Source organism: Salmo salar, chromosome ssa05 (genome assembly GCF_905237065.1).
Source record: "Salmo salar chromosome ssa05, Ssal_v3.1, whole genome shotgun sequence".
NCBI lineage: Eukaryota > Metazoa > Chordata > Actinopteri > Salmoniformes > Salmonidae > Salmo > Salmo salar.
This window is the reverse complement of record NC_059446.1, coordinates 9,386,657-9,401,803: the sequence shown is the minus strand read 5'-3', so window position 1 is coordinate 9,401,803 and position 15,147 is coordinate 9,386,657. Positions and strand designations below refer to the sequence as shown.

Here is a 15,147-nt window from a genome sequence, read left to right as displayed (position 1 = left end):
CAGACATTAGCGGGGTAGGTAGAACAGACATCAGCAGTGTAGGAGGACCAGACATCAGCAGGGTAGGAGGACCAGACATCAGGAGGGTAGGAGGACCAGACATCAGCAGGGTAGGAGGACCAGATATCAGCAGGGTAGGAGGACCATACATCAGCAGGGTAAGAGGACCATACATCAGGAGGGTAGCTGTCCACCCTGCTGGCCAACAGATAACATTCTCAACAACATTGCGTCCCAAATGGCACCCTATTCCCTAAATAGTGCACTACTTTTGACCAGGGGCTATTGGGGAATAGGGTGCCATTTGGGACGCACCCATTGTCCTCTGAGACTGAGTGAGAACTCTCTGGAAGGGTAACACAGTGCTTTATATTTCCCTGTAGCCACAACAGAGGACAGTAACATACTGTACACAGTGCTTTATATTTCCCTGTAGCCACAACAGAGGACAGTAACATACTGTACACAGTGCTTTATATTTCCCTGTAGCCACAACAGAGGACATTAACATACTGTACACAGTGCTTTATATTTCCCTGTAGCCACAACAGAGGACAGTAGCATACTGTACACAGTGCTTTATATTTCCCTGTAGCCACAACAGAGGACAGTAGGATACTGTACACAGTGCTTTATATTTCCCTGTAGCCACAACAGAGGACAGTAACATACTGTACACAGTGCTTTGTATCTCCCTGTAGCCACAACAGAGGACAGTAACATACTGTACACAGTGCTTTATATTTCCCTGTAGCCACAACAGAGGACAGTAGGATACTGTACACAGTGCTTTATATTTCCTGTAGCCACAACAGAGGATAGTAACATACTGTACACAGTGCCTTATATCTCCGGTACATACAGGAAGTTTATAGACATGAGGGGAGGGTACATACAGTAAAGAGAATATACATGCAGGGCTGACAGGAAATCATAAACCTGTTAAATGTCTAAGAATACACAACACTAACAAACAGTTTGCAGAAGCAAACAGAAGGTGTCAAATCTTGCTTTCTATTTCCTATCTGAGTTATAAGGTGAAACACTACTTCAGTCCAAACAGGAATCATTAGTATTATTACTGTCATCAGTTGCTAGCTATACAAGACAGACTGGGCTTCTTAACTGAGACATCTACTCTGAGACATGTTTTGAGAAAGAGAGGAACAGAGAGAGTGAGAGAAGTACAGAGATAGCGAGATAGAGTGTGGGGTGGGGTGGAGAAAGGGAGAGAGAAAGAGGGATGCAGAGAGAGAGAGACTCAGTCTGTCTCCCTCAACATCAGACACAATACATCACCTCCACTTGCCATGTCCCACCTCAGAAATGTAACACCAACACCAGCAATCTATCCACCGCTGCATTTACATAACAACCTTTATCTTCCAGCACCAGGTAGAGGTGATTGAGAGACACACTGTTTTACAGTTCAATAACAGGCCTGTAAAATCTGATTGTTAGCTAGGGGGGTAAATGATTGTACTCTACTGTATCTTGGCCCTGGATCAATCTGCAGCAGGAGGGTTGAGAGCAGAGAGAGTAGAGAACACACTTTCAGGCTATATGACAGGGTGTTCCAGGGTTCCCCAGCTAGCTCCAGTCCTGGAGGAGAGTTACTGGGGTGTGCAGGCGTTTGTTCCTGCCCATCACTAACACAGCTATCACATAATCAACTGATCATGATCTTCAGTCTAGATCTTTAGTTGAATCAGATGTGTGATTTCGGCGCTGTAACCAAAGCCTACACAGCCAGTATCTCTCCAGGACCACTTAGAGCTACAGCAAGCCCTGTTGAGATAGCCTGGCTGAGGCCTAAAGGAGTGAGTGGATATAACAAGCCCTGTTGATATAGCCTGGCTGAGGCCTAAAGGAGTGAGTGGATATAACAAGCCCTGTTGAGATAGCCTGGCTGAGGCCTAAAGGAGTGAGTGGATATAACAAGCCCTGTTGATATAGCCTGGCTGAGGCCTAAAGGAGTGAGTGGATATAACAAGCCCTGTTGAATAGCCTGGCTGAGGCCTAAAGGAGTGAGTGGATATAACAAGCCCTACTGAGATTAGCCGGGCTGAGGCCTAGTGGATATAACAAGCCCTACTGAGATTAGCCGGGCTGAGAGAAGGACACTACAGAGCACCTGGACATCTGTTAGTGTAAAGTGAATTGAAGTACACCTTGGACAATCAGGAATGAGGAGAATGTTGTCAATTTGAGAAGAAGAGTAATCTGGACTCTGGACGAGCAGCATTGTACTAGGAGGACAGTGTATCCATCTGCAGACCAGCTCGTCGACACATCAGACAGATTAGTACTAAGATATCCATAACATCCCCCCTCCATTCATTTTAATTGAACCTTTATTTAACTAGGCAAGTCAGTTAAGAACAAATTCTTATTTACAATGACAGCCTACCCCGGCCAAACCCTAACAACGCTGGGCCAGTTGTGCGTCGCCCTATGGGACTCCCAATCACGTCCGGTTGTGATACAGCCTGGAATCGAACCAGGGTCTGTAGTGACGCCTCTAGCACGGAGATGCAGTGCCTTAGACCGCTGTGCCACTCGGGAGCCCAAACTTGCACCACAATGTTAAAGTAAGTAATCAAATTACAGTACTTCACATCATTTGCATGGCATCTTTTCAAGAAACTACCAAAGAAGTTGGTAGACTGAAGCCAGGAATAAGTCTCAATGTGATGTTATCAACATTTAACCACTAGTTCCATCCTGTGTCCATCCTGTGCAACTGCAGAAGTTCAATCACAATACAGTCATGCATTTCAGAAAACAACGACTTACCAACACATGGGATATTCTTTTATTTTAAAAAGGGTTTTACAGTGAAATATTGGCCAGCAATGCTGATTTGTTATAGTAAGCATGTTATTTCGAAATAATCAAGGTACAATTTTTCATGTTGATTCCTAAAAACTTTGATACTTGATTACCATTTCATTTGAATTTTGATTTAAAAACACTTTAACTGGTTATAGAATAGGATTAGGCTATTGGTATTATAAGGAGGTTGATTGATTGCCTGTATTAATCCCATTTCCCTTTCAAACATCACACAGTCGCACTTGATTCGTAGACCTCAATTCCAGCAGGTCTACTTAGGCACTTTGAATATGTCAACAATAAAACACCTTCAGAAAAAAACTGATCAATACACAAATCAACAGGAAGAACAACATATTCCCTGGGGTTCTAAAAATCACAAGTCACCACTAGCAACAGGAAGTAGCATTACGATCCATAGAACCAAAAACGAATGACACAGTAAGAGTCAGCCAGAAATGACTATGGCACAATAAAAACTCCTAGTCATGTGACCAGCACCTTACCTAGGGTAGAAGCCAATGAGCAATAGAAGCCTACCCACGGCCATTCACCCTTGACAAGGAATCTACTAAAATTCATTCTGTATAAAAAAAGACAGTGTAAAACATTCTGAAAAAGAATCAAAACAGGTTCATAGCAGTACAGTAGGAAGCCAGTACGTAGCCATGCAAATCACTGTTTGACCTGAAAATTCGACTGAATCGTGTCCTAAACTACAGTAGCAGCTCAGTTACTGCTTGTTTGGTACAGGGCCAGTATCCGCAAAGTATCTCAGAGTGCTGATCTAGGATCAGGTCCACCCTCCTATTCATTACGATTGTAAAGGTAAAACTGATCAGTACTCCTACTCCGAGAGACTTTGTCTATACAGGCCCCGTTCTCATTTGGCAGTTTGATGAGATGAGAAGAGATAAGAGCAGAAGTTCCCTTCAGAATAAAGAAGGCAAAAGGTTCAGTACTGCAGCTCACTGAATGGCACATTATGTTCCCTGTATCCACCATTTAATTAGAGTGGAAAGAGAAGGTGATTTATTCATTGTTTAGTTATTAGAGTGGAAAGAGAAGGTGTTTTATCCTTTGTTTAGTTATTAGAGTGGACAGCAAAGGTGATTTTGAGGCAGCCCAGTTCTTTTCCCATAGCTCCCAGCTCTCCCTGTACTCTGTAGTGTCCGTTGGTCAGCCAATAGGGCAGCTCAATGTCAGGGAGGTAGAAGTCTGACTCTGGTAGCGTGTACATCCCCTTAGAACAGACAGGAAATAGAGGTTTTAACCAATACACTTTCACTATGTCCCGAATGGCATCCTATTCCCTAGATAGTGCACTACTTATGACCAAGGCCCATAGGGCTCTTTTCAAGGGTAGTGCACCTTGGTCAAAGTACTGTATATTTAGGGATAGGGTGTTATTTGGGACACAGCCTTTGAGTGAAGCATGTTTTACTGTATAGAAAAGGTATGCACCCTTAGGAGACAGAAAATAGGTCATTTGAGCCCAATAGACATGAATTGAGTAAACAGAAAAAATTATCTTTGAGAAAAACAGAACGAGTACTGAGCAACAGAATGTTAAGTGCACATGTTCAAAACATTCAGAGAACGTTTTTATTTTTTACACTTTGTTGTTTGGCTAGCTGCTGTTCAACAAACATCACTCTGTTACCAATCATTCAGTGCTATCAACGGACATTCACTACATTGCACTGAACAGAATATGAAAGAGGGAAGTAGCCATTAACCACTGGAGGAACAGGTTCTTTCTAGGGGGTGGGTTCAAAAGGCAACAAACGGAAGAAAATGGACAGACAGGCTAATAGAGGGACTAACAGGACTTGTCCAATAAGAAACGGCCATGATCATTTGTCATTGCAAAACAGTTTCAAATGATTGTGCCCTAATGAACACGACCATAAACTATAGTCTCACAGCTTTAAAGGGTCAGTGGCAGGGGATGAACTACAGTATAGACTCACAGCTTTAAAGGGTCAGTGGCAGGGGATGAACTACAGTATAGACTCACAGCTTTAAAGGGACAGTGGCAGGGGATGAACTACAGTATAGTCTCACAGCTTTAAAGGGACAGTGGCAGGGGATGAACTACAGTATAGACTCACAGCTTTAAAGGGACAGTGGCAGGGGATGAACTACAGTATAGACTCACAGCTTTAAAGGGACAGTGGCAGGGGATGAACTACAGTATAGACTCACAGCTTTAAAGGGTCAGTGGCAGGGGATGAACTACAGTATAGACTCACAGCTTTAAAGGGACAGTGGCAGGGGATGAACTACAGTATAGACTCACAGCTTTAAAGGGACAGTGGCAGGGGATGAACTACAGTATAGACTCACAGCTTTAAAGGGACAGTGGCAGGGGATGAACTACAGTATAGACTCACAGCTTTAAAGGGACAGTGGCAGGGGATGAACTACAGTATAGACTCACAGCTTTAAAGGGACAGTGGCAGGGGATGAACTACAGTATAGACTCACAGCTTTAAAGGGACAGTGGCAGGGGATGCCGTAGGTGTGTAGAGGTTCAGGACAGTCCTGTCCTGGCGGTATCAGCTGGTTGAGCAGGTCACAGCCGTCTGCATAGTGGCAGCTCCCGATCTCTTCCACACACGGCACCTTGACCCAGAACCCTGCCACCTCCTTCTCCAGTGTCACGTTCACCTAAGAGAGAAATACAGTACCAGTCAAAAGTTTAGACACACCTACTCATTCAAGGGAATAGAATAATAGTGAAGACATCACAACTATGAAATAAAACATATGGAGTCATCGAGTAACCAAAAAAGTGTTAAACAAATCAAAATATATTTTATATTTGAGATTCTTCCAAGTAGCCTCCCTTTGCCTTGATGACAGCTTTGCATACTTTTGGCATTCTCTCAACCAGCTTCATGAGGTAGTCACCTGGAATGCATTTCAATTAACAGGTGTGCCTTGTTAAAAGTTAATTTGTGGAATGTCTTTCCATCTTAATGCATTTGAGCCAATCAGTTGTGTTGTGACAAGGTTGGGGTGGTATACAGAAGATAGGCCTATTTGGTAAAAGACCAAGTCCATATTATGTCAAGAACAGCTCAAATAAGCAAAGAGAAATGACAGTCCATCATTACTTAAGACATGAAGATCAGTCAATATGGAACATCTCAAGAACTTTGAATGCTTCATCAAGTGCAGTCGCAAAAACCATCAAGCGCTATGATGAAACTGGCTCTCATGAGGATCGCCACAGGAAAGGAAGACCCAGAGTTACCTCTGCTGCAGAGGATAAGCTCATTAGTTACCAGCCTCAGAAATCAGCAATTAACTGCACCTCAGATTGCAGCCAGAGGAGATGGCGTGAATCAGGCCTTCATGGTTGAATTGCTGCAAAGAAACTACTACTAAAGGACACCAATAAGAAGAGACTTGATGGGTCAAGAAACACGAGCAATCGACATTAGACCAGTGGAAATCTGTCCTTTCGTCTGATGAGTCCAAATGTGAATTTTTTGGCTCCAACCGCCGTGGCTTTGTGAGACGCAGAGTAGGTGTGTGGTTCCCACTGTGAAGCATGGAGGTGTGATGGTGTGGGGGTGCTTTGCTGGTGACACGGTCAGTGATTTATTTAGAATTCAAGGCACACTTAACCAGCATTCTGCAGCGATACGCCATCCCATCTGGTTTGTGCTTAGTGGGACTATAATTTGTTTTTCAACAGGGCAATGACCCAAAACACACTTCCAGGCTGTGTAAGGGCTATTTGATCAAGAAGGAGAGTGATGGAGTACTGCATCAGATGACTTGGCCTCCACAATCACCTGACCTCAACCCAATTCAGGTGGTTTGGGATGAGCTAGACCTTAGGATGAAGGAAAAGCAGCTAACAAGTACTCAGCATATGTGGGAACTCCAAGACTGTTGGAAAAGCTTTCCAGGTGACTACCACATGAAGCTGGTTGAGAGAATTCCAAGAGTGTGCAAAGCTCTCATCCACGCAAAGGGTGGCTACTTTGAAGAATCTCAAATATATTTTGATTTGTTTAACACTTTTTTTGGTTACTAAATGATTCCATGTGTTATTTCATAGTTTTGATGTCTTCACTATTATTCTACAATGTAGAAATAGTAAAAAATAAAGAAAAACCCTTGAATGAGTCAGCGTGTCCAAAATTTTGACTGTTAGCAGGACCAGTTAACTGGGATGTCTGGATCAACACAGTAGGCTACAGTAACAGTACGCCTATCCACAAGGTAGACCATCACAATGTTACGTTTACCTATGGACAAAAATGCTGTTATAACCTGGTTGGTTCGAGCCCTAAATGCTGATTGGCTGACAGCCGTGGTATATCAGACCATATACCACGTTAACTGGGATGTTATGAAAAACGAAGTATATGTCAATAAAACTATTTTACAGACGTACCGCCAGGCTTGGTCAAGTTACCTAAGAGGAGAAAATAGGATCAGTACGGGGTGTTTTAAAACACGAATGTCAGGCAATTCTTGACTTGGACATTGCACCCAAGTTGTTTACAGCAAAGCAGAAACTGTTCTATTCCTCCCTTGCAATGATGTCACCGATGTTAGAGAGAAATATGGGTAGGAAAGATAGGAAGAATCTGACACTGATCTACGTGATTGATTTCCAGGAAGAACAGTCAAGTCAGTCAGTCTTCTCTGCATTGCATCAACTAAACCAATACAAGTCGGGAACAACAGAATGTCCAGTACGTGAAATCTGCAAAAACTTTCGAAACGCAACAATATTACATTAGTGCATTCTTGATCAGAACATTACCATCACCACTGCCAATGCCATCCCTTCTCTTGTGAACTATAGCCTAGTCTGCTAAATGACTTTTATTTTTATAAATATGTACTGTATAGCCGCAGGAAGTAGTTTGGGGGTGGGGTGTTCTTAATTATATAACTATCTTTTTTGTCCAGCACTACAGATGTCTATATGTCAGCTTATACAGGACTAGTAAAGGCCCAGTGCACTGCACTTGTAAAAAAAAAAAAGAAAAGATAAAATAAAAATTCGAAAAACATTGATATATTTGTTCAAATATTTTTTGGTTATTATTCTGATTTTTCAGGGGGTTCTGCAGCACACTCACTTCCTGTGGATATGTATATACATATTAAAGACAGCCAATACCTTATGCCTAGCTAGAAAACTAATGGTTGGTTAATTACAAAAACTTTAACAAACCTTAACAAATAAGTATACTTTATAAGTAATCAAATAGCAATTCAATATCTCATTTTAGCATTTGAGGAGGAGACTCTTGGTGCATGCTTAGTACTCACAGCGAGGGGAGCGGCCAGCTCGACCGTCGTTTTCCCGGACGCACTGGCCTTTAGGTCCCCTGGAACTGTGATGGGGTCCGGGGACACGGTTAGGGTCTTCAGAACCGCTGGGTCGTCTGGCTTACCACAGTTCTCCCATGAGAACCCAAAGATCTGTGCAAGAATATTGAATAGTCTATGTTACTGTACTAAACATAATGAATTGATAAGAGTAGGTTAATGAACAACATTTGAATAAAAGTAAAGATACTTCACTCACCTTCGCAGAATATGCTGTGCGCGTTTTCTCGAAAGCCAAAGCGCAATTCACCTGTATTACAATGCATAGCATTATCACATTAACAATACAATTTTTCATTGTGCTCAACTAATCTACAACTGAACTAGAAGTAATTACGGTTAATTCAAGATAACAACAGAAAGCGCATAAAGTAACACCGTGCACAGCTAAAACGAATCGAGAATGACTGCGTTACCGAGCGGTAAATAGCCTCACTTCCGTGTTTATCAAATCACTCCCGAGGCTCGTGACAGACTTCGCGAGGAGCAGATATTGAGATTTTCCTATTTGTGTTTGCGCCTCCTTTATAGAAATAAAGGAGATTAAAGACCAATTTCCTATAGAAATAAAGGAGGCTCAAATGCAAATGATAAAATCTCAATATCTATCTCCTCCTTCTCAAACCCCATTGGAGGAGAAGGTCAAATTGGGCGGAACCTCTGGCTCTCTCATCCAATGGAGTTTGAGAAGGAAGCGAGGAGAGAGAAAAGAGGACGCGAGGAGTATGCGAGGAGTATGCAAGTGAGATCTTCCCACAGTCAGAAGCATACTTACCTGATGTATTAGTTTTGGTAATCAATTTAATCACTCACTTGATACCTACAATCAGGAAATTGGTCTTTAATTTTTAGATTAACAAATTGTGATACAGGCTTTTGTGAACAAATCTAGTCCATAGCCTGTCCCCAATATAGAGAAAATGCAGTGGTTGCCAGATTTTGTGATACCTTCAGCAAGTAGACACACATATCAGCAAAAACTGCCATCCACTAGTATGCCATCCAAGTTCCAAAACAAGCATTTAGCATTGCAGCTAAACCCATGGGATAGGCTTAATTTGTTGCTAGCCTGAGGCACTGTATTTTGAAGACAACACTGAATGCCTACACTGGCTTTCTAGCCTATAGTAGTGGACTTGCCTGTGGGCCAGCTTATTCTACAGTACTGTTGATCTGCTTCTCTCCACAAGATGGAGATGTTGTCTTTATTTCCTCACCTCCCTGTGAACACCACGGCATGGCCTCACCTCTGTGAACACCACGGCATGGCCTCACCTCTCTGTGAACACCACGGCATGGCCTCACCTCTCTGTGAACACCACGGCATGGCCTCACCTCTCTGTGAACACCACGGCATGGCCTCACCTCTCTGTGAACACCACGGCATGGCCTCACCTCTCTGTGAACACCACGGCATGGCCTCACCTCCCTGTGAACACCACGGCATGGCCTCACCTCTCTGTGAACACCACGGCATAGCCTCACCTCTCTGTGAACACCACGGCATGGCCTCACCTCTCTGTGAACACCATGGCATGGCCTCACCTCCCTGTGAACACCACGGCATGGCCTCACCTCCCTGTGAACACCACGGCATAGCCTCACCTCTCTGTGAACACCACGGCATGGCCTCACCTCTCTGTGAACACCACGGCATGGCCTCACCTCCCTGTGAACACCACGGCATGGCCTCACCTCTCTGTGAACACCACGGCATGGCCTCACCTCTGTGAACACCATGGCATCGCCTCACCTCTCTGTGAACACCACGGCATAGCCTCACCTCTCTGTGAACACCACGGCATGGCCTCACCTCTCTGTGAACACCATGGCATGGCCTCACCTCTCTGTGAACACCACGGCATAGCCTCACCTCTCTGTGAACACCACGGCATGGCCTCACCTCCCTGTGAACACCATGGCATGGCCTCACCTCTCTGTGAACACCACGGCATGGCCTCACCTCTCTGTGAACACCACGGCATGGCCTCACCTCTCTGTGAACACCACGGCATAGCCTCACCTCTCTGTGAACACCACGGCATGGCCTCACCTCTCTGTGAACACCACGGCATGGCCTCACCTCCCTGTGTAGACAATGTTGAAGGCTAAGTCCAGCAGGACAGTGTCTTGCACAAGTTGTTTGAAATGAAATGTTGAAGTGACCTTTTCAATTTCTTTCAGTGTTATTTTCAGGTGCTATAACACTATAGTTGTGCTTTATAGTAGTGCCTAGTCTGTCATATAGCCTGTGCCTAGTCAGTCATATAGCCTATATCTAGTCTGTTATATAGCCTATATCTAGTCTGTCATATAGCCTATACCTAGTCAATCACATAGCCTATATCTAGTCAGTCATATAGCCTATGTCTTGTCAGTCACGTAACCTATACCTAGTCGTTATAGCCTTTGCCTTGTCAGTCAGCCTATGCTTATTAGTCAGTTATATAGCCTGAATTTCATGTGAACTATATGCATTGACAAAGTTTATCCCAGATAGGCATATGATTGTAAAGTTCTACCTTCTGTCCAGGTTAATATTTTGCGGATGTATTACGCTCTTTCTTGCAATCAGCCATTGGATGTATGCAACATGCACCAACCTCCACACACTCGCTGATTTAAATGTATTTTGGTGGGACAGCTAATAACCCTGAGACAGCATAGTGACAGGGTTAGCGGGACAGCTAATAACCCTGAGACAGCATAGTAACAGGGTTAGCGGGACAGCTAATAACCCTGAGACAGCATAGTGACAGGGTTAGCGGGACAGCTATTAACCCTGAGACAGCATAGTGACAGGGTTGGCGGGACAGCTAATAACCCTGAGACAGCATGGTGACAGGGCTGGTGGGACAGCTAATAACCATGAGACAGCATGATGACAAGGCTGGTGGGACAGCTAATCACCCTGAGACAGCATAGTGACAGGGTTAGCGGGACAGCTAATAACCATGAGACAGCATGATGACAAGGCTGGTGGGACAGCTAATAACCCTGAGACAGCATGGTGACAGGGTTAGCGGGACAGCTATTGACCCTGAGACAGCATGGTGACAGGGCTGGTGGGACAGCTAATAACCCTGAGACAGCATAGTGACAGGGCTGGTGGGACAGCTATTAACCCTGAGACAGCATGATGACAAGGCTGGTGGGACAGAAAATAACTCTGACAACTCTAACTCTGTACTAGGGGCTGGTAGGGCTGGTAGGGCTGTAACACCATGTACTAGGGGCTGGTAGGGCTGTAACACCATGTTCTAGGGCTGTAACACCATGTGTTAGGGGCTGGTAGGGCTGTAACACCATGTTCTAGGGCTGTAACACCATGTACTAGGGGCTGGTAGGGCTGGTAGGGCTGTAACACCATGTACTAGGGGCTGGTAGGGCTGTAACACCATGTACTAGGGGCTGGTAGGGCTGTAATACCATGTACTAGGGCTGGTAGGGCTGGAACACCATGTACTAGGGCTGGTAGGGCTGGAACACCATGTACTAGGGCTGGTAGGGCTGGTAGGGCTGTAAAACCATGTGTTAGGGGCTGGTAGGGTTGGTAGAGCTGGAACACCATGTTCTAGGGCTGGTTTAGGCTGAAACACCATGTTCTAGGGGCTGGTAGGGTTGTAACACCATGTTCTAGGGCTGTAACACCATGTTCTAGGGCTGGTTTAAGCTGAAACACCATGTTCTAGTGGCTGGTAGGGTTGTAACACCATGTTCTAGGGCTGTAACACCATGTTCTAGGGCTGGTTTAGGCTGAAACACCATGTTCTAGGGCTGGTAGGGCTGTAACACCATGTACTAGGGTTGGTAGGGCTGGAACACCATGTACTAGTGGCTGGTAGGGCTGGAACACCATGTTCTAGGGCTGGTAGGGCTGGAACACCATGTACTAGTGGCTGGTAGGGCTGTAACACCATGTTCTAGGGCTGTAATACCATGTACTAGGGCTGTAATACCATGTACTAGGGTTGGTAGGGCTGGAACGCCATGTACTAGGGTTGGTAGGGCTGGAACACCATGTACTAGTGGCTGGTAGGGCTGGAACACCATGTACTAGGGCTGGTAGGGCTGTAACACCATGTTCTAGGGGCTGGTAGGGCTGTAACACCATGTACTAGGGGTTGGTAGGGCTGTAACACCATGTTCTAGGGGCTGGTAGGGCTGTAACACCATGTTCCAGGGCTGGTGGAGCTGTAACACCATGTTCTAGGGCTGGTAGGGCTGGAACACCATGTTCTTGGGCTGGTAGGGCTGGAATACCATGTTCTTGGGCTGGTAGGGCTGGAACACCATGTGTTAGGGCTGGAACACCATGTTCTAGGGCTGGAACACCATTTATTAGGGTTGGTAGGGCTGGAACACCATGTATTAGTGCTGGTAGGGCTGTAACACCATGTGCTAGGGCTGGAACATCATGTTCTAGGGCTGAAACACCATGTGCTTGGGCTGGAACACCATGTGCTAGGGGCTGGTAGGGCTGTAACACCATGTACTAGGGGCTGGTAGGGCTGTAACAGCATGTACTAGGGGCTGGTAGGGCTGTAACACCATGTTCTAGGGCTGTAACACCATGTACTAGGGGCTGGTAGGGCTATAACACCATGTGCTAGGGCTGTAACACCATGTACTAGGGGCTGGTAGGGCTGGAACACCATGTACTAGGGGCTGGTAGGGCTGTAACACCATGTTCTAGGGCTGTAAAACCATGTACTAGGGGCTGATAGGGCTGAAATACCATGTACTAGGGGCTGGTAGGGCTGTAACACCATGTTCTAGGGGCTGGTAGGGCTGTAACACCATGTTCTAGGGCTGTAACACCATGTACTAGGGGCTGGTAGGGCTGTAACACCATGTTCTAGGGCTGTAACACCATGTACTAGGGGCTGGTAGGGCTATAACACCATGTGCTAGGGCTGTAACACCATGTACTAGGGGCTGGTAGGGCTGGAACACCATGTACTAGGGGCTGGTAGGGCTGTAACACCATGTTCTAGGGCTGTAAAACCATGTACTAGGGGCTGATAGGGCTGAAATACCATGTACTAGGGGCTGGTAGGGCTGTAACACCATGTTCTAGGGGCTGGTAGGGCTGTAACACCATGTTCTAGGGCTGTAACACCATGTACTAGGGGCTGGTAGGGCTGTAACACCATGTTCTAGGGCTGTAACACCATGTTCTAGGGGCTGATAGGGCTGTAACACCATGTTCTAGGGCTGTAACACCATGTGCTAGGGGCTGGTAGGGCTGTAACACCATGTTCTAGGGCTGGAACGCCATGTACTAGGGGCTGGTAGGGCTGTAACACCATGTACTAGGGGCTGGTAGGGCTGTAACACCATGTACTAGGGGCTGGTAGGGCTGTAACACCATGTACTAGGGGCTGGTAGGGCTGTAACACCATGTACTAGGGCCTGGTAGGGCTGTAACACCATGTTCTAGGGCTGTAACACCATGTACTAGGGGCTGATAGGGCTGTAATACCATGTACTAGGGGCTGGTAGGGCTGTAACACCATGTACTAGGGGCTGGTAGGGCTGTAACACCATGTTCTAGGGCTGTAACACCATGTACTAGGGGCTGATAGGGCTGGAACACCATGTACTAGGGGCTGGTAGGGCTGGTGGGGCTGTAACCCCATGTGCTAGGGGCTGGTAGGGCTGTAACACCATGTACTAGGGGCTGGTAGTGCTGTAACACCATGTGCTAGGGGCTGGTAGGCTGTAACACCATGTACTAGGGGCTGGTAGGGCTGTAACACCATGTGCTAGGGGCTGGTAGGGCTGTAACACAATGTTCTAGGGGCTGGTAGGGCTGTAACACCATGTTCTAGGGCTGTAACACCATGTACTAGGGTCTGGTAGGGCTGTAACACCATGTTCTAGGGCTGTAACACCATGTGCTAGGGGCTGATAGGGCTGTAATACCATGTACTAGGGGCTGGTAGGGCTGTAACACCATGTTCTAGGGCTGTAACACCATGTACTAGGGGCTGGTAGGGCTGTAACACCATGTTCTAGGGCTGTAACACCATGTACTAGGGGCTGGTAGGGCTGTAACACCATGTTCTAGGGCTGTAACACCACGTTCTAGGGGCTGATAGGGCTGGAACACCATGTTCTAGTGCTGTAACACCATGTGCTAGGGGCTGGTAGGGCTGTAACACCATGTTCTAGGGCTGGAACGCCATGTACTAGGGGCTGGTAGGGCTGTAACACCATGTACTAGGGGCTGGTAGGGCTGTAACACCATGTACTAGGGGCTGGTAGGGCTGTATCACCATGTACTAGGGGCTGGTAGGGCTGTAACACCATGTACTAGGGCCTGGTAGGGCTGTAACACCATGTTCTAGGGCTGTAACACCATGTACTAGGGGCTGATAGGGCTGTAATACCATGTACTAGGGGCTGGTAGGGCTGTAACACCATGTACTAGGGGCTGGTAGGGCTGTAACACCATGTTCTAGGGCTGTAACACCATGTACTAGGGGCTGATAGGGCTGGAACACCATGTACTAGGGGCAGGTAGGGCTGTAACACCATGTACTAGGGCCTGGTAGGGCTGTAACACCATGTTCTAGGGCTGTAACACCATGTACTAGGGGCTGATAGGGCTGTAATACCATGTACTAGGGGCTGGTAGGGCTGTAACACCATGTACTAGGGGCTGGTAGGGCTGTAACACCATGTTCTAGGGCTGTAACACCATGTACTAGGGGCTGATAGGGCTGGAACACCATGTACTAGGGGCTGGTAGGGCTGGTGGGGCTGTAACCCCATGTGCTAGGGGCTGGTAGGGCTGTAACACCATGTACTAGGGGCTGGTAGTGCTGTAACACCATGTGCTAGGGGCTGGTAGGCTGTAACACCATGTACTAGGGGCTGGTAGGGCTGTAACACCATGTGCTAGGGGTTGGTAGGGCTGTAACACAATGTTCTAGGGGC

At 46.3% G+C, this 15,147-nt stretch overlaps 1 protein-coding gene across 1 annotated transcript; it reads right to left on the bottom strand.

Moving 5' to 3' along the window:
* Nucleotides 1-2,801: 2,801 nt before the first annotated feature.
* On the bottom strand, nucleotides 2,802-8,630 carry sap3 (Ganglioside GM2 activator). The gene is given in 4 exon segments (NM_001140356.1): nucleotides 2,802-4,078; nucleotides 5,326-5,508; nucleotides 8,143-8,295; nucleotides 8,402-8,630. Coding segments are annotated over 4 exon segments (594 nt in total). The 5' UTR covers nucleotides 8,501-8,630; the 3' UTR covers nucleotides 2,802-3,919.
* Nucleotides 8,631-15,147: the final 6,517 nt, after the last annotated feature.